The 25,949-nt window shown below is 40.0% G+C and overlaps 1 protein-coding gene across 30 annotated transcripts in view; it reads left to right on the top strand.

The window, feature by feature from the left end:
• The window catches only part of ZBTB20 (zinc finger and BTB domain containing 20), an 869,399-nt gene extending 844,139 nt beyond the window's left edge, over nt 1-25,260 (top strand). For all 30 annotated transcript variants that reach the window (XM_045166105.1, XM_045166753.1, XM_045161993.1 and 27 more), the window contains one exon: nt 920-25,260. In XM_045166105.1, the coding sequence (XP_045022040.1) occupies nt 920-1,341 (422 nt within the window). In that variant the 3' untranslated portion in view covers nt 1,342-25,260. The remainder of the gene's footprint in view (nt 1-919) is intronic.
• Nucleotides 25,261-25,949: the final 689 nt, after the last annotated feature.

The raw sequence follows: 25,949 nt of genomic DNA, 5'->3' as shown, positions 1-25,949 counted from the left end.
ACCATGCAAGTATTCCCACACCACTCTTGGTGGTCTGCAAAGTGATTTCACATGTATTTTATATCAACACCAGCACAGTGAGGTAAGCAGAACCGTGTACCTCAGAGGCATTTGGAGATTCGTCAGAGTGGCAGGCTGTGCCTCGGTGCCTAGATTTAAACAGAACCATTTGACTCTGAGATCATCATATTATCTACCACCTACTCAACCTCCACACAAGACAAGGCCAGTCTGCAGCTCAGGGCAGTCTAGACAGAATAACCAATTAACTCTCTAAAGTTACATTTTGGGAAGATTTCTATCTAAAATACATTTTTTAAAAAATCAAAGGCATAGCTCTTTAGAATGACTTATTCCTAAAAAACCAATATTTTCCAGACCTATGATCAAGGCACGAGTGCATTTGCTAGACAAAATACTGGAAATGATTATTGTCCCCAGAGAGGCAAGCTATGTCACCACCGTCCTTAGTTCCCAAAGATTCTAGAGATCCCTATGTTTCCAAAGAACTTTTCTCTCTCTTATTTCTTATGTGCTTGATGATGCAAATAGCAGACATACAGCTAATGAAGGCATTGAAAGTGAGCCCCTTGAAGTAGCACTCTCTCTCTCCACAGAATGATCTTAGAAGACTTTTACTGGAGAATGTCATGTAGCTTTCCAAGAGAACCATTTTCTGGCATGGGGACCTGAAGCAGTCTAGACTTCCCTGGCAGCACCTTGAAGCAAGGTTTCTCAGAACGTGAGAGTCCAGGAAGGACTGGATCTTTTCCATCAGGGGTGCTCCCTTAACCAATCAGATTTTCTTTTAATGTTTTTGTTTTTGTTTTCTGTTGTCTTGTTTCTCTGTCTCTTGTTCTCCCTCCCTGGCTGTGTCTTGCTCTGTTCGTTCTGCCTGCTGTCTTTCCCCTGTGGCCAGGTGAGAAGCCCCACCAATGCAGCATCTGCTGGCGCTCCTTCTCCTTAAAGGATTACCTTATCAAGCACATGGTAACACACACGGGAGTGAGGGCGTACCAGTGTAGCATCTGCAACAAGCGCTTCACCCAGAAGAGCTCCCTCAACGTGCACATGCGCCTCCACCGGGGCGAGAAGTCCTATGAGTGCTACATCTGCAAAAAGAAGTTCTCCCACAAGACCCTCCTGGAGCGACACGTGGCCCTGCACAGTGCCAGCAACGGGACCCCTCCTGCGGGCACACCCCCGGGGTCCCGCGCTGGCCCCCCCGGGGTGGTGGCCTGCACGGAGGGGACCACCTATGTCTGCTCCGTCTGTCCAGCAAAGTTTGACCAAATCGAGCAGTTCAACGACCACATGAGGATGCACGTGTCTGATGGATAAGTAGTATCTTTCTCTCTTTCTTATGAACAAAACAAAACAACAAAAAAGAAACAAACAAAAAAGCTATGGCACTAGAATTTAAGAAATGTTTTGGTTTCGTTTTTACTTTCTGTTTTTGTTTTTGTTTCGTTTCATTTTGTACTACATGAAGAACTGTTTTTTGCCTGCTGGTACATTACATTTCTGGAGGCTCGGGGGGAGTGATAGTTCTCCCAGCCTCCCTTGGATGGTGGCCTTAAGGCCTGGTAGTGCTTCGGAGGTCCACTGGTTGGATCTCTAGCTACTGGCCTCTAAATACAACCCTTCTTTACAAAAAAATCTTTAGAAAAAAAAAAAAGTAAAAAAAAAAATTTTTTTTTTCACTTGTGAAGAGCACTACAAAAATATATAACAAAATCTAAAAGGCCTACTGTCTTTAAGTACACCGCTTGCAGTGTTTCAGTGGACATTTTCACAATTCTGGCCGCTTGGACTTCACAGTAACCATTTAAAACTGTGGAATATATCACTTTCTGGTTGAAAACCCAGAGGGAAGGCCCTGCTCTTTTCCACCTGCCACGTTGTCTGATTTCTGTAAAAAGGGCTGTGGGGGTGGGAGGGGGTGTAGGTTTGATGGTGTGGGGAAGGCAAATGGCAGGCTTCTCCCCCAGATTCTGCTGGGTCCACACACCTTGGCCCACCTTCTCCACACCCCCCTTTCAGCAGAAGCCAGGAAGACTTGGACAAGCATCAAGCAACAGTGGCTATCGTATTTATTCAGTGTCTTCGCTGAGCTCCAGCCTCAGCACAATCAAGAGGGACTTTCATGAAAGGCAGGAATGCAGATAAAACAAAGATATCAGAGGTTTGCACCTATGTTTCTAGGTACAAGAGAAGGATTCTTTCCAACAATCTTTGCAAAAAAAAAAAAAAAAAGTGTCAGGATATATTCTTGTGGAAGAGAAAAAGAAAGAGAAATGGAGGGTGGGGGGAATAATAAAAAGTTCTTGAGGCTTTTTTAATTCAAAATTTTATAGAGGGGCAAAAGTGACGTTTACCAGATAGAATGCTGATTTTTTTAATATATTTACAACAGTATTTGTGTAAAAAAAAAATACAAAAAAAGTGAGATTGTTAAAAGTAATTTCTTTTTTTCATTTCGGTTTTGCATACACTGCCACCAATCCCTTCTCTTTTATTTTATTTCACACACATATATATATTTTTTGGTAAGTCAAGACTGTTAAGGTTAGCGATACTGCTTCCAGATAGAAAGAATAAAAGGCAATTAAAGTTATATTTGAAAGAGAGGAAGGATATTTTCTTCATATTTTTTTAAATTTTTCTTAATTTTTATTATTTTAAGTGTTGCCTGGGTTGAGGGCCTCTGGCCAGCCCATCCCTGCTGTAATTTGAACTGCTGCTTTGTATTTTGATATGTAGTTTTTCAACTTTTAGCAAGCTTATGTTGCTCCACTGAATATTTTTTTCACCAATTCATCTAGAATTCTGTTCTTTTTCACGGGAGGGACTTTATCGTTCAGAAACAGATGTCTTGCTTCTCTGAAAGTTTCATTGAGATCTTGTGATTCTAGAATTTCTATTGACTTTACCTTTTTTCTTTGATGAAACACTAGTACTCTAGAAGTCTTGACAAATGGGTCCTTTTGTGGTCAGCCGGGAGGAGGAGTTCACGAAACTCTGCTGTCCCTCCTCACCCTTCACAACTGCAGAGAACGGCATTATCAGAAGCCTGTTGCAGATCAGGATGCCTCAATGCTACAATCACTTTCTTCCTTTCAAAGATCAGTTTCTGTTCCCACCCTGGTTGAGAGGGCTAAATAAGATGATTATTCCTTAGATGCCTTGTCAATCCTTGCTTGTTGGTAAGGTTTTAAAGAAACTAACAAAAATCTCCTAGATGCCCAACATCCATCGTCCGGAAGACCACCAATTCATTGCATCATCTTAGATGCCACTCTCTCTTCCTAGTTGAGATTTCTCTCCTCGGTCCTGATTAAGGTATCAGAATAGAGATTTTTCCATTATAGACAGTGTCCTAAAGGGATTCCAACTCAAACATAGGAATTCTTAAACCTTATAAAAACTCCAAAGGTGATTTCACTGCTGGGCATATTTTAATACCTGTAAGGGGGAAAGTATATCTTTAAACAAAGCAGAAACACTAAACTACAGTTAAAAAAAAAAGAAGGAAAGATGTATCTCAGTTTCAAAATTACTTTGCATTTGCATTTAATTTTCCTATCAGCAACTTATTTATAAAAAAAAAAAAATAAAAACTGTGCAACAAATGGGGAGAAATCTTCCAAGGGAAGCAACTGTGTAATAACTAAATTGGTTTTACTCATTATTTTAGTATTGGTTCACTTGTATCTTTTCCATAAGTTTTTGCTGATAATTAGTAAGGTTAGTACAACTGGCGTATATGTGAGTTTGATTTGGTCCTTGGTCCTTAATTCAGTAAATATTTTGCTAGAAATTTTAATGTAGCCATGGATGATTAACTGACCTTCAAGTATTGCCCATCCTGATTTCTAAGAGGAGTCCTACCACAAACTATGTATCCAAAATTGACCTGTTTTAAAAGCTGGTGGGAAACAGCTTCAGAAATCAGAAAAAGTCCATTTTCTTTTGCTAATTGTGCTTTTTGAAGTAGCTATCTTAGACTCCAGTATTTCCACCTGCTACCAACAGAGGGAGCATTAGTTAATTAACCATGTCATAGAATTTTGATATTTTGAAAAACAAGTCATTCAACCCATGATGTAATACAGAAAAAAATTTGACATTAAAAAAGATCTTTTTAATCTAAAGGAAAATGACATGAAATCACTCAGCATATGTTACAAATGGAAGAAGGTCAAGAGCCACTTTAAAATATTTTGAATTATTTGACAGTAGCTGGTTTAAAATGGTGTCCGTACTCAAATCTTAGCAAAGTAGACAACATTATAAGATCCCCAGAAACTTGATCCTGGGTGCCAGTATGGACCACATTCAGCTATTTGCTTCTCAAATCTGAGGGAGACCCATTTGCCTAAATGTTGATTTGTCACATAAAAAAACTGAGCAATTGGGTTAAAATTTACCTTTTGTTCTAGAACATGTAGGGGAAAAAAATTCCAGTTGAGTTTAAACCCTAATATTCATCCTTCCCCTTCAAATGAAGTATTTCTCTCTCTGTTTTTTAAATGTTGGAGGACCCCTAAAGAATTCTTAATGAGGTAATCATTTTAATGATATGTGCTATCCAGGTTTACATAGCAGTAGACTTTTTCTTACTGTGTGTATATTCCTCCCAGACATCTCATAGTCCAAAACAGTTGACAGATTGTCCTCTGGAGAAAGGAAGAAGCTAAACTGAAGTTGGAGATGTAAATTTGGGGAGAGGGAACTTGCTGTGGGGTCATTACTCCATACTCTGGTCTCTGAAAGAGCTGCTTTCCTAACTGACCTACATTAGGGGAAATAAACCAGTCTGTACCTGTTTCAAAAGGATAAAGGAGCTTTTAGTTTATCAATCCTTCCTTTTAAATTAAATAATCACCAACATCTTAGGAAAGGGGAAACATTTTGCTTTAAGAATAGAAGATAAGCATGGATTCTTTTTTATTTTCTAGTTTCAAATCCAACAGTCTTCTTACATTTCAAACGTCATGCTGGGATGTTAATGAGTGCTTTTAAAAAAGAAAATTTTCAGTAGCCAGGAAAAAAAACAATAGATGTAATGGAATCAAATGTTCCAGATATAAGACCTCTTAGGATAAGTACAGGGAATAAGAACTGGTATGGAAAAGTACTTTTTTTTTTTAAGCAATTTATGATTTAAAACTGGATTAGCTGGACAAGGGAAAGGAGAAAAGTCAAAGGAGAATGTTTATCTCAAGACATTTAGATGTAGTTTATGAAAAATAAAATGTCCTAACTCTAAAACATCAGTAGCATCTTCACAGAACAGGCAATTTTGCCCCATTAATATAATAAATGCTAATAATTGTACCCACCCCCCTAACTCCCAGTAAGTAAAATAGAACCCAAAAACGGGAAGAAATTGGGACACATGGATCTGATAGAAATCTACACAGGGGAAAAGGTTGAGAAATAAGCCAGGACAAAAAAGAATCTGAAATGAAAATTTCTATATCAAAATATTTCTTACTATATAGTTTGCATTGTAAACTTTAGCTTTTAATACAATTTTACAGACTTTTTCTTCCCCAGATTCCTAATGCTCTATGAGTAGGTGTCGTGGATAATTTCCTGCTGTTGTTCAGGCTGAAGCCCATTTCTTCCTAGGCATCTTGGAGGTCACAGTAGCTCCTAGCCTTAGAAAGAAAGACTTGAATTTACTTTGTTTAAAAGTCACAGGGTTTTGTTTTGTATCAGCCCAACATTGTATAAGGACCAAGAAAACTTCTAACTCATGAGCAGTTAGAATGCATGCATTGTGATATGAAAAAAGAAAAGGTTTCCTCTGGGTGTGTTAGTTTCACACTGGTCCTGAAGACTTCCTGTTCCCCCATCGTCCAAGTACACCAACAGTACGTGCAAAGGAGGAGCAGGCACCACCTGAGATGCCCTTGGAATTTAGGAGAAGGGAGGGGGTGCCCTGTCTGTTGTGACCTGACTTAAAAGACATCGTATAAAAGAATTCTTTAATGTAGTCATGAGTTGAAGTCCAGGGACCTGGGAGCCATGGGGAAGAGAACAGAAGGTTTGCAAAATGTATTCAGCACCCAATAATCCGAAGCCAGAAAGCATCCAATCACAAAACTAGGAGGTTTGGCAAGATGTATTTAGAGAAAGCTCTGGGGTTTTCCACGAGTAGGGTCAACAGACTTTCTTTTGAGTGATTTCTGGCTCTGAGAAACCTCTACACTCACTATAAAAGAACTTTATTTAAATGGCCAATTTTGTCCCCCAGAGAAAGATTTTATAAAGAGAAAAACAGGACACTGAAGACACAACCATGTGACTTGGTGTCAAACAAAAGGAAGGGCGCACTAGAATTTCAATAGACTCCCTGATTCCACAGAAGAGCCAGGCAACCCAGTGCCCCTCGGTGTCTAGTGTGTGAAGAGGGTGCTTGAGCTGCACCAGGCTCCCCAAGGCCAAGTGCAACCTTGCAGAGGGGCGGCCGCAGCTGCTTCCCCTTCTGTGTTCTCGCAGAGAAAGGGGCTCTTCTCCTAGGTGCCCAGGAAATAGATGGCACGGGGCAAACTTTCAAAACAATCTCTGCCTTGGTGCTCGGGCTGCAAATGGAGACAAAAAAGGGGCACAGAGGAGCTCTTGCTCTGGAGAGAACATTCCCAACAGCTCTTTGTGCAGAGTTGCCATTTGTGATGCTGCATCAACCTCCCCAAGAAGGAAAGCTGTGGTGACTCAGTGTTCCTGTAAACACAGAGCCTGGAAACTACTAACCCAAAGCATCATTTCTAGTACTAGATACTCAAATGATTAACCTGACCAAAACACCCCAAAGACCTTGCTCAGTCTCTGAGTATCTACAGAATGCTGACTCTGCAGCAGTCGGTGGTGCACGTGAATAGATCCCAGGAAACAGTGTGAAGCACGAGGGTCTGTTTGGATTCTTTCTAGGCTGAAGAGGTAGAAGATGAGGGCTGCACAGCATGGGTCCCTTTTCACAACTATGTATTTCACTGCATGAGGGGTAGAAATGCCCTGTGTTGAAACAAGAAACATCATTTTTCCACACTGCTGACCAAAAATGCCTGGATTCCAGTGTTTCTTCAGGCCCAGCCTATTGCTCCAAAAACTGAATAATTTCAGACTAAATCTAATCTGAAGTGACCTCAGTTAAGGTATTTTCACAGGAAGCCACTTATAGTAAAGAATTACTGCCTTAAATCAGAAAGCCCAGGGAAGAGAACAGAAATAGAGAGATTGGAAGGGTGTGAAGACGTAACCCTTTCTTGCCTTTTAATGGTTGCATTATCGCAAAACTGAGCCCTATTCATGACTGAAGACTATGGAAACAGTGACTTTACAGGGAGGCACCAAACATGTATGGAACTGGCTGCTTTTAGGAATGGCTGCTATTTCTTATCCTATTTCAGTAACATAGGTCTGGGCTGGATGTAAAATAGACATCCTATTAGCTAAATAGTGAGTCCCGTGAGACATGATCACAGGTGCCTAAGATGCTAGTTTGAATCATTTCCTTAGCAGGGAGAACAATCGCAACAAAAAGCTTTCTCTTCCTGTACAGTGTATATCGCTAAACTTTTTTTTTTTCTCAGTTTCAGTGAGCATCTGGTTTATCTGGTGGCTTTTTGTTTAAATGCAAACTCACAACTTTCAAATCTTCAATGAAGGAGCACAATCTGCAGATCGTAGGGAAAATCTAGCTACAGTTATTGGAGTCCTGGCTTTTGCGATACCTAATTAGAGTGTAAAAAGTCCCTAACTAGCCCTCTTTCAAATTCAGTGGTTTCCTTGATTCAAAATGCTTCAATGAGATTCTAATACACCCAAGACAGAAAAAAAAAAAATTAACCCCCTAGGAGACATCTGTTTCTACTACTGTTGCAACAGAAGTTTGTCATTGCCCAGCAAAATCATTGCAATTTATATGTAGATTCTAGTAATGAAAGGGACTTAACCCATCTAGTATGTCACAGCTGCTGTCCAAAATGTCTGTAAATGAGTATACATTATGCATGTACACACGCAGGGTGAGGTGCTCTCCGTACAAAACTGTTCCACGTTCATATTCCCCGGTGACAACAAGATAGAGTCTGGAATTTCCAGTTGGTCAGAGGTCTCACGTATCTTCTGCTCTGTTGCCTTAGTTGGATGCGTTAGTGCTGTCCACTGTCTGTGATGAGGCTTTAGGACATTCTGAAGGAGCCCAACCATCAGTGATTTCTGTATACCGCTTTCATGAGAAACTTGAATATGCTTGTGTGAAGTTGAGTGCATGTAACCAACTGCGCTTCTATGGGGTTTATTGACGTGTGTGTGGACATGTGTCTTTGCGTGTGTGCTTGCTATAGTCTGGTCGTGTGTGCATCTCAAACAAAGCACACACAGGCATAGGTCCTGGTGCATAGATACGGTTGCCTCTTCCCACCATTGCGCTCAAGGCTGGTGGCTCCCTTCCCAGGAACCAGTCACCTGCCCACTCTGTTGCTTTTTGCAGCATGTCAGAGTTGGGAGAAACAAAGGCAGCTTGTTGGATCCACAACGAACCCACGGTGACAGGCTGCTCTCCTCCAGAAGAAGGTAGAACAGATGTCCTCCACTGGCAAGTAGACAAGAGGGAGAGCAGTCTGGGGCACCCCCCTCTCGCCCAGGTTTCCTGTGGAGGAGGGGCACTGGGGCCAGACAGGCAAGGCCCGTACAGACTTTGGCCTGAGCCCTTCCGTGGCTCAAAGGCCTCCATTCCTTTCCTCTATGCAACCCAGTGTATGCGCACAAACACCCACCCACTTGTGAGTTTGACTCCCAGACTAAAGCTTCCTTAATCCTGCCTGCATCTGCAGGAAACCATCATCATTCATAAACTGTGTCTCCTGAAACCAGTGTGGCCTTTGCCGAAGTCTTTCCAGGAGTGGGTTGTTTACCATGTCTAGCAGACCAATAGACTCTCAGAAGAATCTTTTTTGGTAATCTCTAAGAATTGACGGCTCTTGCCCAGCTCAAACATTAAAGTAGAATGCGCTCTAGTGGACTGTTCTGAACCAACGGACCTGGCTCTCACAGCTGACTTTGAAGGGTGGCCTGGAAACAGTCGAATTCAGTTTTCTCCACTCCCACACCCTTCTTTTATTAGGTGGCTTCTTATTTTTTATGACATGTGGATTATTTCTGCTCACAGAATTCAGAGGACATTTTCTTTCCTCTTCTATTTTGGTGACCTTTCCCCCTCTCCCATTAAGTAAGGCTACTTACAATCTTTTTTGTTGTTATTATTTTTTAAAATGTATATTGTCTTTCTATATCCAAAAGAAGTCTGTGACTGTAACCATAGGTATTTCTTTTTACTGGAAAAAAAAATGAATTTTTTTTTTTAATTAACAGTACTAGTGACTTCGTGGAAGAATATCAGTTACTATTTAGGTATGCTTACTTAAGTACAGTACACTACATTGCAGTATTTCTGAAAGCTAGAACATACACATTATATATAACAACTCTATATTGAAATATATATTACATTATATTCATTTTTCCTTTTGAATCTGCCTACAATCACAAGTTGATTGAAATATTATTTCTTCACATTTATCACCCATCACCAACCTGCTGCAGTTAATCTGGTGCATTTAATAATAATCATGACTGCTCTAGTTTGCTTTTTATATTATCAGCTTCAGTATTGTCTTTACAGGATTTTAGAATTTTTTTTTTAAGCTCGGACTTAGCAAATGTAGGAAAGTGAAAACTTTGTTAAGTATGGTTGACACAAAGAGATTCATAGTCAAAGTGATCTTGTTTAGCTGACCCTCTCAATATCTGAAGAACAAAAGAAGTGCATATGAATGTATCTGTGATCCCCTCTAGGACTGTCACTGTCTATATTTGCTTTTAAAAATATGACCAAGGGGCCACGTAACCTCCATATGATCTGGCCAACAGTTACAGGCTGCATTTCAAAGGGCTGCTCATCTGAGAAGAAGAGGCAGTTAAATGCCTAGTTGTCCCAACTGTATTTTCAAATACTGATTTTTAATACTAGCTCTTTACTGACTCCTTTCTGTTTTCAGTATGCCTGCAATTATTTTAACTTGTCTTCTGTGCTTCCCTGGAGGCAGCTTAGCAATATAATATTCATTTTCCTAGGAGTTTTTTTTAATAAAATCAGAATTTGAGGGACTTTTTCGTGACAGAGGCTGATAGAACTAGAACTCAGAAATGTGTAGATACTCTGTCACCCTCAGCATCTCCAGTTGTCTGCTAAGGTGGGGACTTGGCGCCTTCCTTCTTTAAGGCCCCCATGGAAACATCAGAAATAGGCATCCTGTTTCCCTAGCAAGAAGTATTTTCAAACAGTAATTTTAGATAAAGAGCTTCTTCAGCTTCCTTCAGCTACTCAACATAGTGCCTAGACAACCCACGGATGGATAAACTTCACATCTATCCTGGGTGCCTGAGACCAGCTCCACATTCAGGACAAGATGAAAACAGCTGTTCACCATACTCAGCGTGAGAGCCCTTCCCACACTGAACGGCTATTAAGGCCTCTCAGTGTAACACCAATTTCTCCCTTTCATCTTTTCTAGTAAATGTTTATTTTCGAATCCCACCCCATTCTCCTGTACAGCCCCTCCAACAAGTCCCCCCCTGCCCCGTTTCTTATCCAACTCCCTCCTTGCCCTCCACTCCCAGTACTCATTAAGGAACTACCTGCTCTGATCTGCTTGGAAGGAGTATTGAGTCCAAAAGCAAATTATCCATCTGTTTCTCCAAAGTTCTCAACTACATATATTTCTACTGAAAAGAAAGTGAAAGTTAGTCGCACAGTCGTGTCTGACTCTTTCCCATCCCGTGGACTGTAGCCCGCCAGACTCCTCTGCCCATGGAATTCTCCAGGCAAGAATACTGGAGTGGGTTGCCATTTCCTTCTCCAGGGAATTTTCCCAACCCAGGGATCAAACACGGGTCTCCTGCATTGCAGGCAGATTCTTTACCAACTGAGCCACCAGGGAAGCCCATAATTGTGAGTTGAGGGTGAGAGGAGCTGTTCTTTTGCCTCGGACCCCTTGATACCCAAACTGTATGAACTGCACTATTTTTCTCTTTCCTTTTCCTCACTCTTTTTTCCTTTTAATTATTATTATTTCTTGTTTCTCTTTAATGCTTTACCTGTTCCTCTCCTCACTGCCTTAAGAAAGTCATCATGACATGTATACCTGTGGCGGATTCATTTTGATATGAAACTAATACAATTATGTAAAGTTTAAAAATAAAATAAAATTAAAAAAAAAAAAAAAGAAAGTCATCATGAACCCTGAGGGCTCGTCTCCCTCCCTTCCCCCGCCCCCTTCTGAATGTCCTTCTTTAAGCTTTATGTGGTGAACGAACATTGTCGCAAGTGAGCTCAGCAGACTCGTAGGCAGAGTGAAGCATGCCTTCACTGTACTTTCAGGCCTTCAAAGTTATCAATATTCTTTTGAGAGTGGGAGGACCTGAGTCACAGTTTTAAATGTCAGCCGTATTAGCTGAGGTCATGAATTCTTTTCACCTTCACATCTGGCCAAAGATAAAGAGAAAAATATTTTCTGGCTTTTTTTTTTTTTCCCTCTTTTCTTAAATACCACAGTGTTCGAATTCATGATATGAGTAGACCATTTCTGAGGGGGAGAAAAAAAAAATCATCAATGATGATTCTTTGACTCCTACTAATATTTAGCCAAATGACATAGTTGCCAGAGTCTAGACCTAGCGAAATCTAATGAAAGGGGTCACATTTCAGAATAATTTTGATAACTATTCAAGCCTTAATGAGCTCTTCTAAAACAAGTAAAGCCACTTTCACTCAAAGGCATAGGAGACAATTAGAAAGAATTTTTTTCTTGCATTTATCTTTTTGAAAAACAATTGTTGATTGGTTTAGAACTTTAAGCAGTAATTTACTAAGGGATGAAAGGATTCCTAAAGTTTCTAAAATGTCTATTTTGCAACCAGATGTTTTTTAAAAGGTAAAGTTAACCTGTGCTTAAATAGAATAATATTAGGGCAGATCAGATACTTGAAGAGCCATGTAATACACTCCCTAGTACCTAAGCATTCACCATGTGACTTGGTGGTCATCATGCTAGGTCTCATTTCAATGAGTTACTCCCATCTAGTTGCCAGAGCATTGTCCCAAAGACCCATAGAGTTCTGGCTCTACCCCTTTACAGGATGTTTAAGACACAGTCCAAACAACTCTATAACACAGTCTTTCTTGACCTGAAAGTCCAACACTTACTGTGATACTGCTTTGGCTCGCTGCTCTTGGGAGGACCATTCTGTGGCCTTTAGAGTGCTACCTAAAGGTTTTGAGCACCCAGGGGTATGCTTTCATTTCTTGCTTTACCTGTTGACAAACAGAAGCAACATTCATGTCAGAAATGGAGTCTGAATTTGATTTGAGGCTTGACCCAGCTTTTACTGTAATCAAACCAATTGTTAACATCATCTCACACCTTAGAGAACGATGAAATAAAGAGATTCAAAAGACTCTGAGTCATGAATGTAATAGGAAACCAACACTTCTTAAAATCGGTATTATGTTGCTTATGACTCATTTTAATTGAACATGTTCTCCCCATCATTCCGATCTCCTTCTCTTCCTTCGTCCCTTCTGACTCTATTTTTTACAGTGCTCTTCATCTAAAGTATTCCTCTCCTCAGGCATTAACTTCTGAAAGAATAAAAGACTCTCTTTTAAATCCTGAATGCCATCATTTAAAGTATAATGTGGAGGAGGAGAGGATCTGGTTCTGTAGGTTCTACCTGGTCCAGTTTATCACCAGGATTCCCCCAGGATGCCTTCTTTTTTTTTTTTTTTTTCCAGGATGCCTTCTTACCATTGTTCCTTTAGCTCTCCAAGAAGAGCTCTAGCCCCAAGACACTGGATTTTTCACCACAGCCTCTGCATGAGTCTAGATTAATGTCTAAATCCTGTTTAATCTAGCTAGTCCAGGACGTGAATTTCTTATTGCTTTCAAGCATCCTACTTTTCTAAGCTGACATCTGTCAGAAGCCCTAATGGTAACTAATGCAGCAAAATAATGGTCAGAAACATGATAGTATATATTTGGGAGGACAAGAAGGGATGTCCTTTTTTTCCCTCCATAAAATGCTTGCTTTCTCCCCCTGTCCCCACCACCACCACAATGCATTTCAGGAACTCTGCATCTAATTTTACAGATACGTAGTTTTAGGATTTGCAAATATAGCTTAGGAAATGTTCTGAGATTGAGGCTGGTAACAAACCAGTTTATTTTCTGCACTGGACTTTAGGACAAGTGTGCACAGATACAATTCCTTCAAAGAAAGTGAAACTAACATAGTAAAGCAAAGGGATAATACTTGTACACATTAAAACAGTTGTTTGCTATCTGTAAACCTTGATTTAAGCATAATTATTACTTTTTAGAAACCTGAAACTGGAGGAATGTGTATTTTAGTAAAGTTTGTTTGTTGATTTGTTTGTTAGCCTTTATCTCTTTCTTCTCAAGACAGTCAAGTTTTGATTCTTTAATTTGATACTGTTCCTGGCCCTAGGCATCAGTCAAATCACTGCCCACTTTTATCTTACTCCTTTCCATCTTAGAATGAAAAGCCTTCCATTCTATCATTAAGGAGTCTTTTCTCCATGAAAAGCTTATCTTCCTTTTCTAGTAGCACCTGAGAACTTTGAGGAGAAAAATTCTCTCTTCACTTTGAGGGTAGAATAGTTAAAATAAATGCTATTCCTTGCAAAAGAAACCCCATTTACCTAAACTTATGGGAATTGATTGCAGAGGAAGGTCATAGAGTTACACACTACAAATCTTATTGCCTCCTCAAATTTTGGAAATAAGGCTGAGGATAATGTAATGAAAACCCCCTTTGGATATTTTTTATTACTATAGTACAGAATCACCAGAAAAGAAAAAGAGAATACTACTAATGACAAAACCAGTGGATCTATGGATTGCTATAATTGTTCAGATTTCTGTTCTCTTCATTTCAAAACTGCGTGTGTTCACAAAGTCATAAATGGTGAAACATCAGTCCTCCATTGTCTCACATGTCCTTAACCCGGCGCTGGAGGTGACAATCACAGAGGGAGATTGGCATTGTCAGTACTTCACCCATGCATATTCACACCACTATACAAGAAGGAAAAACCAAATTAGAAACTAAAAAAAAAAAAAGAGGAAATTGTATTGCTTCATTTGAAAGCATACAAGCATACTGTTCTCAACTCAACTCAATTTACAGATAGCCCGACAACCTTTTTATAACCTGTCTTTTGTGCTATAATTTGCATTCATGGCTGAATCTTTAAAATAATTGCAATTTCAATTAAGTGAACAGAGGAAAAGCAAAGAGGGAAAACAGGACCATGTGATGGGACTAAATTTGATACAGTTCTGGATTCCTGAAGCCAGTTCTTAGAGTTAGCAAGGAAAGTCAGCACCATTTACCCTTTGCCATTCTCACCCATTCTCACTATTATCAGCCTAAGAATTAACCTCATTTCTTTGTGATTTAAGACTTCTCTTAATACTATCAAACCCATATAAGAGAAATTATAGACTTTGCCCCTATTCCTAACTCTGCTTTCTGGGGCTTATGCAGAAAGAACTGACAATAAAATAATGGTCAAATCTGATACAAGATTTAGACATAGACCAAAGTGCTTAGTATATGTTCACTACCAGAGGGTTCTTTGAAAAGTAAGGTGAGTTACTCTGCCCCTGGCACAAACTTTGATTTGAAGCGATCTATATGTAGATTTGAAGGAGAGAATTCTCAAAAGCGTTGTCATCATTTAAACCTCTTCCTTTGTCCCATTGATTACATTTTCCCAGGGGCCTATTGAGATATACATTAAGAGTAACTCTCATACATCTAATTAAATTTAGTTTTTTGCTCTATTGTTAAAAGAATTGTGGTTTTCAGAGTAAATGAAAGTAGAGTCTCTTCATAATCCTCATGGCAAACCAAGGCAAGAAATTGACAGAATCAAGAAACTCTGTGGGAACATACTGTTTCAAAGTACTTTGAGTGTGCTGACCCCTCCACCCCACCCTGCCAAATGTTTCTAGAATCTATTCTAAACTGCATATTGATTCTCCTGAGACTTCCAGGGTATGTGTGGGTATGTGCAGACAAGCAGACTTACACCTGGAGGGTGGAGACCCAGACAAACTGGAGAGAATGATGCTGGAGGATGGTCAAAGGCAAAGCCTGTCTCCACAATCACTCAGTACTCCCATATCCCAAACTAAGTCCAGATGAATCTCAAGCAAAAAGTAAGCTCCATCAGACATCCTGCTATGAATTTTTCTTTTCTTAATAATATTAGAAGAGGTACAATGCAGACTCAATTTTGGTGTAATAATTCACTTTTATATTTAATAATTGTACTTTTTGTGTTAGTGTGTCATTGAGCTATTTGTACCCGTTTTCAATGTATCATCCTGAGAGGGGCCTTGAGAATTTCTGTGTATGTGTATGTAGATCTGTATTTATGTGAAGTCAGAAAAAGTGGACAGGACAAGATTGAGGTGAGAGATGAGGTCAATGTGAAAAAGTGAGTGCTCTTAGTATCTCTATTTATGTTAGGTAAGGTGGCTGCTGCCTGGAGCCCTTGAGGAAAAGCTGATTGCACTATTCAAAAATAAGAACCCAGCACTGTTAAATTTAGGACCGTGTTTTGGGAAACAGGAAAGCTTTATCTTTTTCTGTACCTATTCCCTTTAGCATCGGAGCCATTTGACATGATGAAAACCATTCAATAAAAACCACTACTGACCTTTGCATTAAATAGCTATTTTCCTCTTCTAAATACTATCCTTGGTTTCAACTCAACTCCTTCCCTTTATATTCTGCCTATTGGCTTAACATTTTACAGAATAATGCCTAGGTGTTTGCTAGTTGTTTCTTTCCTTGGAAACAAACAGGGACAACAAAAGAGATGACTCACAGGAGTGTGAGGTGCAGACTGAATTCCCCACTTTTGTGGCACTGGTAACTTTTAGTAAGTGTTGTTTAGGGTTGAGCTTGGGTCTGTAATAGGGCTTTCTGGTTTTGTTTTTGTTTTTGTTTTTGTTTTGCACTAAATAAATATGACTGCACTGCATTGCACTACTGAAACGTATTTACTTGTGCCGGGAGAGAGTGTGTGAGGTATGGGAAAGAAAGATGCAAGTTACGAAACTAGAAGCACCACAGAAACGGAGGGTTGTTTTCATCATGCTCGGTCTTATCGAGGTTGGTGAGAATCTGTGGAATCTGCCAACTTTGATCAGGCCTAGCAACTGCCATGCTGATAGGATCTGTTTTCTTATTATAAAGAAGCTGAGTTAGTACTGTACATTGAAGATGTTTAAAAGGAGAAGTTTGCCCAACGTTGTCTCCAACTAAGCTTTCAGTAAAAGTTTCAATGGTGAGGAAGCCAACAGAGGTGACAGGGAAGTCTTCACCTCGGCCAGGGGTAGGGCCTCCTTTCAGAAAAACCTCACCTTGTCTGTACTGGAGGTATCCTTTCAGCCTGAGCATGCTTTTTCATCACTGGGTGAAACCTAGATCAGGCTAACCAAAGAGGAAGGCCATGCATGTGGTAAAAATCCTTTAAGATGACAGTAAGGGAACAGTGCAATAAACATGAAAACCAGTGAGGTGAAAGGTTTATTTTGAAACAAGCTAGGCCACCTTTGAAATTGGAGGAAGAGTTGGAGGATTAATTGGAACCTACTTACTAGCTGCTCCATCAGAGACTATCCTTTCTAAAACAGAAGACCTTAACAGTGCCTAAAAGCCTAGTTTTGAAGTTGGATTGGTTTTTGTTTTGTTTTGTTTTCAGTATTCCTTTATTTGATTTATTTTTATTGCCTTTGTAAATCTCAGAAATAATTAGAATTTGACAGCTCTTTAGTGACTATTAATAAAAGAATCTTTCACCACAGGAAAAGTAATGGATTGTGTAGGGAATAATAATAGGAGAGTGAAGATGCTGAAGGACTCTTCCAGTATCCAAGGTGACAGCTTTGAAGATTCTGGTTCAGTAGGAAAGGATCACAACTCGTATCAATGGGTATTGTTGAATGTCTCTATCACTGTCACATGTTGGGGCATCAATGTGGAAAATTCTTGGGTGATACCTGTCTTTCTCTCTCCCTCTTAGTATCCATCCAAATCTACTTTTCCAAGTTGAAATTTTTTTAAGGAAGCTGTCAGCCTTGCTAGGCAGAAGACTCCATTTAGAGCTTTCAGAACTAATGTAAGCGATCCCTTCAGCACTCAAAGTATTCTCTCCCTTTTAAATAAGAAACTCGAAATTCAGAGCTCTTAACAGATACTTAGAGATATGTTTTGGGTAAGCACTGAGAAGATACTGACTGTACCAAACCAAAGTTATACACAGAAATAATTGACCTTTTAAAATATATTCACATTAACTGTCCTAGGATACTTCTCTTGAGGCTTTTGGAAAATAACTTCTTCCTTAAAACTTGCATACCCACTCCAGTTTTGTCACCAAGGATTTTAATCTCTAGAGCCCCACTTCCTTTCTTACAAGGCAAAAGAAATAGAACAGGCTCAAGGGATATGCTTTGGTGGTCAAGTGATGATACTTAGGTTTTCTTTCTGTTCACAGTGATATATAACAGGAGACTTGTTGTTAGAGGAGCTACTGAATTGTCTCTATGACTTAGGGATTGGTTAGAAGTTTAAAAAAAATAGGGGAAAAAAATATACGATAGTACTTGACACTGTAAACTAGTCTTTTAAAGAGTCATGACCTGGAGACTGATGGAGAGAAAGAAACTTCCATGGAAGAGAGTGAGCTAAATCATTAAGAACCAAACAAGGATCATTGGTGAAACATGGGGCAGCGCGTACACAGAGCAGGTCGTTGCTCTGCGTGGCTGGAGCCAACAGCCAGGGCCAATAGGGAAATCAGATAACTGGCCAATGAATTCAAGTACTGGAAAAGCCACAGTTTGGGTTTCATTGTGGTTGCTGGAGGGGTTAAAACATCCATGCCCATGGCAAGGAAAATGCTGAGGCTGGTCTGTTGTGATAGTGCCTTTCTTGTTGTAGCAAGTACTAGGTTAATAATCTGTTTAGTTATGCTTTCCTGGATCATTGCCCCAGTCTCCTGAGGAGGTCTGAAGGGATAATACTCCCCTAGGATGAAGGGATAGGGTATTGCTCCTGGAATGCTGTGATGTGATGATATTTGCACTAGATTCTAAACGTTAAACTGGAGCGACTGAATGAGAGAAAATCAAGGATAGTTCCAAGTGAAAAGAAACCAAAAGCAGTATTTTCTGACTGATCCCATTTCTTTGTCTTCTTCTTTTTTTTTCCTGGAAGCAACTTCACACTTGTTGATTACCAAGCTCAGCTCTTATCAATTGTTTTCCTTCTTATTTTATTCCCACACTGGACCATCGGTGTGAATTAACCATCAAGTAGGAATGGTTAGTGGAAAGGCTTCTGTCATTACAGCTTTGTAACCCTTCTCTCCTTCATAAAAGGCATGGGGGTGGGGAGGCTGCAGAGCCATTGAGCCCTTGGGGAAGCCAGTAGGCATAGATGTCATGTCAAAAGCTGAGCTGATGCATGTTTGCTCAGAGGACATTGGGACCCAGAGCTAATCCTAAAGGATGCTCAGAAAGAAGGAAACCAACGTGTTGAAGAAAACAAAGGGAGGTGATGCCCAAAGGTTGCCTATTTCTCCTCTCTCTTCTTTTCCAACTCACCTTCATATCTTCTCTATTGGAATTATATTTCATTTCAATATATGGTACCAGAAGAATTATTTGGTTCCTTGGTTTCTCTCTTTAACAGTGGTCTGGGAACCCCTCCAAAATTAAAAACAAATACCATCAGTGTCTCCCTTGTGGCCTACCAGTTTCTCGAATGCTCTCCAGCTGGTCTTGACCAGTCAACTAAGATAACTTGGAAGCTTTGGCTTGCTCAATCACCTGTCCACTTTTTTTTCCTTTTGTTTCCATTTCCATTTGAATTGTGAGTGATCCTATAGAAAGGTGGAAATCATGGGAAAGGTTTGGAGGCTGCAATTCTAGGGCATACTTGTCAGGAGTTTGTATTACCCCAAATATCTCTTTTTTGCCCTGTTTTCAGTTGAATCTGTTGCCCTGATGATAATTTCTATCATATTTGTGGTTATTTTTATGAGAATAGAGTCCATTTGCTATGTTTCTGTGAGTGCTTTTTTTCTATTTTCCCCACATGAATGCAGTACCAATCTGTTAATGAAGTATCTGTTTATTATATTATTAATATGTAATTCTACTGTAGACCAAAAATATAAAAACAAATTTGTTCATTTTAAAGATATAAAGAACTAGTGAGTGAAAGATTAAGAAGGAAAAGACCGAAGAGCAGTGGTTAACTATGTCGAGTTAGAAATCTAAGAGTAGCCTTACCTATTTTAACCAGTGCTTGCCAGTCATACCATAGTTGGGATTACATAGTCTTGGCTCCTTCATGCTTATGTTTTATAATTCTTGTTTGTCTGTTTGTTTTTCTTTAATGTAATTGAGGTTGCACATCATGCTGTTTTTGGCAATGCCTGATTTTATTATATTGTACTTTTACCAGTCGTTTCCTTTACAAGGATGGGGGGAAAGTTTTATTTCTTCTTTTAATTTAAAATTTGTTTAATGCACTGGAAATAAAATTGGACATATTTCACTGTTAAAAAATCAGAAACAAAACAGAACAGAAACCGCAGAGAAAAAACCAGCAACCAAGTAAGTAATAGGGGGAAAAAAAATCTATTTGTACTGAAAACACCATACAAAATACTTCCCACATGAAAGAGAAATACCATCAAATAAGAAAAAATAAATCGTTTAAAAGCTACAACATTTGAAATTAAAAAGATACCTGGATTCGGTGGGGATGGGAAAATAGGACATTCCGTTAAGATTAGAGATCTCGTTATTGTTATAGTTAATGCCCAGACTGGTTCAATGTGGGCAAGGTGGCTACAGAGAAGACGGCCCCAGCCTTCCACACACCACTGGAGCTCTCTGTTGCCTTTCCTTCTAGGCTTAAGCTCTATTGTAAGGGGGAAGAAAAACGTGCTATGATGGAGAAACTGGCTTGTGTAGAGGTATTTGTACAGTACAAGTGTGGACACAGCTTAGTCCTCTGCCCATCCTCAGGCAGGATGTTTCTTTTCTCCTTGAGGATTTGCAGCAGGTAAGCCCATGACATGGGAGACTGTAAAGGATTCTCAGAACATCAGCTCATGCTAAAGAGCCTCTTGACTCCAATCTGGTCTCCCTTCTTGAGCATTCCCAGACACTGAGAGAGCCAGTTAACCCATACAAATGCACAGTGAAAGGAAACAGATTTTTTTTTTCCTAGTCAACCAGCTGTATCTTTTGTTTAATGTTTGCTGGGTTTTTCTGGTTTTGTTTTGTTTTAGAGTTGGGGTGGGAGTAGACGTAACTTCACAAACCTTATACAGTAATTGTTTTGCATCTTCCATGTTTTATGCAAAAGCAGACATTTAAATCAATAAATAATCGTGCCCTAGACTGAAAGTTAATGTTTAGGAGAGGAAAAAAATTGTTGGAATTTTTTCTACATTTTTTTGTGAAGAATCTTTTTTGGAAAGGAAGGATACATATTTTTGTTGTGTAATATTTTCTATTTTTGAATGCATTTTATTGGTACAAGACTGTTTTTTTGGTGAAGACATTATTTAAAAAAAAAAAAAGAAAAAAACTAATCGAAAAGTTTGCCCTTAAGGATATGCTGCAGTTTTGAGGTTAAAAAAAAAAAATAACTGATTCAAGATGCGTGTTAAAAGTTGGGATTATATTGTTGTTTTTTGTAATTGTTACAAGAAGAAGTTTGTACCCACTGCTGTTTATTTTGTTTCAGATGAGTAAGTAAAGGGATTGTTCTTGTTTTATTCTTTTTTTAGAGAAAAAAAAAGCTATTTATGAAATGTCAAAAACACTGGACTGTGAGTTTAAGTGTGGAAGCATTTTACCACCCTGTGTCTTCAACCAATTATGGGAAACCCCTTTTCTCTTCCCCCCCGCCTTAGCCTTGCCAAATGAGAAAAATGTAACAGCTGTCAGATGATGGAAGCCACTGAAGCCCTGCTTTAATTTTTATGGTTTGAAAAAGTTGGAAAACCAAAGTTAAATTTCTTTATGAAATCCCACTGTCCGTAGCCCTTTTTGGTATGACACAGCCGGTTGACTCCGCCTCTCTGTCTTGGATCATTGCCTTCTTAAGGACTGGGTGCCAACTCTGAGGCCACAGAGGCATAAAGATGAGAGTTGAAGGGTCATGAAGTCCGTGTGAGTGCGGCTTCAACTTGCCAGTGGGCAGTTTTCCCATCCTGCCCAAGGGCCATGCTGACCTGCCTGAGGGGAGAGCTCCCAACCCCTATCACCTCCATCCTTGTCTTCTAAGACCTCTGCTCTGTGCAATGGCTTCACCTCTCTCAGCAGCCCACCTTCCGTGGATGGGGTGGGGTAGGGAGGATCCAGTTGAAAGAAAATGCTGTGGATGCTATGAAGGGCCCCCCAGCCCTGGGGAAGGTGAGGCAAGGGACCTCTAGCACAAGGGAGCTTGCCTGCCTCATCTTTGTCTCTGTGGCTTGTCTATCCATCTGCTCACTGTGAAGATGGAGAGGCAGAGTGCCCTAAGGCTGTTCAATAGCTTTTCCATATTTTTTCAACATTGAGAAAATAATTTTTTAAAACTGTGATTTTTTTTTTAATCATTTGGCTGGAGGGAAGGGAAAAGGGAAACACCAAAAGCTGTAACATGATTAACTGGAGATATTTAAACTGGGGGCACTTTCTAGACCAAGACAAATGAATTTCGTTCTGGACCCAAAAGCAGCCAAATCTAGAGACTGTCTGTGACAGAAAGCTGAAGAGAGGCCTCCATTTCCTCCTTTCTCCTTTCTTCTCTCTGTCTTGAAATTCCCTCTTCTCCTTTTCCAACTTTCCTTTGACTGCCCCAATGGCCCTTGGTCTCCCATTTCATACCTGTGTGCACGTGTACACACAGACACACACAGACACACATACTTGCAAAATACCATTTTTCTTAAGGATTGTGGGACCGAATAAAATCATGTGCCTTCATTTTTTCCTTTTATAGCTAGATGAACCTCTTCTTTTTTTTACAGCATTTAAACAATAGAGGAGGTTGAAATGTTAGTGGGGGAGGACTTGGGTGTCATTTAGGAAGTAATTTTTGTTTAGCACATTTCCCCAAACGTCAGTACAAAGATTTCAACCCCTTAATCATATTCTTTGGACATTTAGAGCATCCAGTAACCAGATACATGACAGCCTACACCCATTTAATTTTTGAGCAATTCCTGAAAATTTGATTTCATAGACTTCTTTGATCCTTCTCAAAAATGAGGTGAGCAATGGCGCACAACCTTGTTCTCCCAATCTGGTGCTTATGCATGTGGCGTGGGGTGGGCATGGGGGTGGGGGGCGTGGGTGTGTTTCGACAAAGGGTGCATTCCTAAAGATCTCTGGTGCTGACAGGCCTCCAGTTCCTTTCAGAGACTGCATTTGACACATTTTACACACGAATGGTATCACATGCAATATTTTAACGGAGCAATGGGAGAGGCTCTTTGAAACGGGGTTTTGCATCTTTTTTGTAACATTTTGATTTCTCTGGTGCCTTATTCCTACTGGACGCTGGCACTCAAATCCCCACATGGAGCTGACCCAAAGTCAGCCTGGGGAGTGGGGACGCCCGGGCAATGCTGGAGCGGGCGGAGCGTGGGGAGGCTGGTGTCCACTGGTGGGGAGGGGACTAGATGGCATCTCTTAGCCGAAGCCGAGCAGGAACTGCACACATCCATACATGGTGAGCACTTCTGACCTGTAACACGCCGCAAACTCATCCTTCCTCACCTGAGCTTTCCTTCCTCCTTCCTCTTCTATCTCTGCCTTCTCCCAAAGGTGCTGCTGCTGCTGCTACTGAGGTGCCCGGAGTCCAGAACGCCCAGTAATCACTCAGGCACAAGCCTGGCACTGCCACGTCAGCCCCTGGCACGACCGAACCCGGGTTTCTCTTACTGGGGGCTGAAAACCGTCAGATTTTTCTCATCAAAAATGTTTTCCAAGAAATCATTGGATTACAGTCATTCTGCATTGAAAATGCACTTTAAAAAAATAAATAAAAGCTCCAGACTGTTTAAAATGTACAGAGGGGGCAGGGGAAAGATAAACATGTGCTAGTGTCTGAACCCAGTTCAGTTTATCTCCAGTTGAAACGATATACACTATATTATGTATAAATGTATACACACTTCCTATATATATCCATATATATATAGTGTATATATTATACATGTATAGGTGTGTATATGTGCATATATACACACATGCACATAAATCCAGATGCTCATTACAAAACCAGATGCTACACAAACAGCAGCAGAGGAAACAAGGTTGGACTCTTGCAACAGATCACAAAAAATAAAAACAGCCACTTGCAGTGACTTTGGTCATTTCTGTATGTTCACAAGGAATGGATTGTAACAAAGAAAAAAAGGAACAGTGTTAGTGAAAGAGGAAAAATGGGCGAAACCATCTTGATCCAATGGGAATGCAGTAATGTTCTATACCATTTCACCTATTTCTTTTCGTCATGTTGATTTGATTTCAGTTTTCGGCTATTAAATTTTCTTTAACTCAAATGACCCACAACAAAACTGAACAAAACGACTACAGCGAAAGCCCTTTTCAGTGGAAGAAGTCAGAAATCTCAAAACCCTTGGCCTGACTCAGAACCACCATTTGCAAACCAGTACTCTTAATGTTTGAAATAAAACTGAAAAAAAAAAACAAAAAAACCTTTTTTGAAGCACCTTAATGTGGCCACCCATTCAAGGAATGGGTGCCACTTTTTTCTTTGAGCACCTTATTGACGTGTTTTGCTATCTGCTGTCTTTCTGTTACCTGTTGGCTGAATGGCTAGCTGTTAACACACGCATGCGCACAGACTAGAGGGCGGGGCCTGCGTGTTTCAATGAAGTTTACTGTGGTGACTGCTGAAAGGTGAACCCGTTTCCTGATCTTCCCGCCACAGTGTTGTGATAAGATTCGAAGAAACCGTATTCCCTGCACAGAAATGTTTCTTATCACATTGTATCTTAGTATGGAAAGGAACATGGTCCCTTTTTTGCAATTGCTACTGTACACACACACACACCACATACAGAAACATACTCATTCGTCCAAGTGGTATTTTCAGTGTCTTGTGTGGTTGTCACTGTTTACGTGGTTTCTATTTCCCAGTGAATCTTGAACGGAGGGCAACTTTTCTAACCAGATTGTCTTTTCAGTCTGAGGACCTGGGGATTGGGGAGGAGTTTGAAAAGAAGAAGAGGCAAGGAAAAAGAGATCTTTAAACTGAAAGAATAATTTCCCACGAGGAACCTAGGCTTGATGACCGCAGAGATTGTCCCCTCCAATCCTTGCAGGTGGGCAAGGGACACTGTTGTATCAGTCTGTGTACCGTTCAACCCATGGAAACACGAACACACACACCCATCCACCCGTCAATATATACATGTGGTTTGGAATGAGCAGGTCAATAGTTTTGAGAGGGAGTTTGTTCCTTTTTTTTTTTCCTCATTATACTCTTAAATTGTTGTCAGTTATCAAACAAACAAACAAAAACTTGTTTTGAAAAACCTTGCATACGCCTTTTCTATCAAGTGCTTTAAAATATAGACTAAATACACACATCCTGCCAGTTTTTTCTTACAGTGACAGTATCCTTACCTGCCATTTAATATTAGCCTCGTATTTTTCTCACGTATATTTACCTGTGACTTGTATTTGTTATTTAAACAGGAAAAAAACATTCAAAAAAAGAAAATTAACTGTAGCGCTTCATTATACTATATTATTATTATTATTATTGTGACATTTTGGAATACTGTGAAGTTTTATCTCTTGCATATACTTTATACGGAAGTATTACGCCTTAAAAATACGAAAATAAATTTTACAAGGTTTCTGTTTTGTGTGGAAGAGTAATTGATGTTGCTAAGAATGATGTTTGTTTTTTGGGGTTTTTGTTGTTTTTTTTTTAAATGTTACCAGCACTTTTTTTGTAAGTTTCACTTTCTGAGGTATTGTACAAGTTCACACTGTTTGTGAAGTTTGAATATGAAGGAATAATTAAAAAAAAAAAAAACTCTTCTCTTGGTTTCCTATTGTGTCTTCTTTATTTGGTGGCACTGTTTTTACACATTCTTTCATACAGTGTGGCCTGGGTCTAGTCTGAGATGATCCAAATTGAGGATTAAACCTAAAGGGCCCGAAAAATTCTCAACATATCCACCCTCTTGCTACGATAAGCAAGAATTCCAGGATCGATGATACTGAAACCACTTTGGGGAAATATGAGGCCAGCTGGGCCTCCTGACAACACCTCGCAAGTGCACACGGACCGTTGGCTGTTGTACTTGTTGCTTAGTCAGTAAGTCACATCTGACTCTTTGCAACCCCATAGACTATCGCCTGCCATTCTCCTCTGTCCACAGAATTTTCCAGGCAAGAATACTGTAGTAGGTTGCCATTTCCTCCTCCAGGCGATCTTCCAAACCCAGGGATCAAGTCCACATCTCCCGCTTGGCAGGCAGGTTCTTAACCAGCGGGAAGCCCTATGGCTCATTTACTGTTACCTAAATTGATTCACCTTTTCCCCCTTCTCCTTGTACCAGTATCTCTCTGCCTACTGTGGAAATAACCAACCTTATATGACACTGTGCCCATCTATCCCTGTATCTTCGTATTCAAAGAAAACTCATGGCTCAAAATATGTCTTCATCTGGGGACTCCCAAAGATCTCCTATTTGCTCCATAGGCTCTTTCTCATACGCTACCATA

This window comes from Bubalus bubalis, chromosome 1, assembly GCF_019923935.1.
Source record: "Bubalus bubalis isolate 160015118507 breed Murrah chromosome 1, NDDB_SH_1, whole genome shotgun sequence".
NCBI lineage: Eukaryota > Metazoa > Chordata > Mammalia > Artiodactyla > Bovidae > Bubalus > Bubalus bubalis.
Note: the sequence above shows the minus strand (reverse complement) of the source record. Positions and strands in the feature narration are given on the sequence as shown.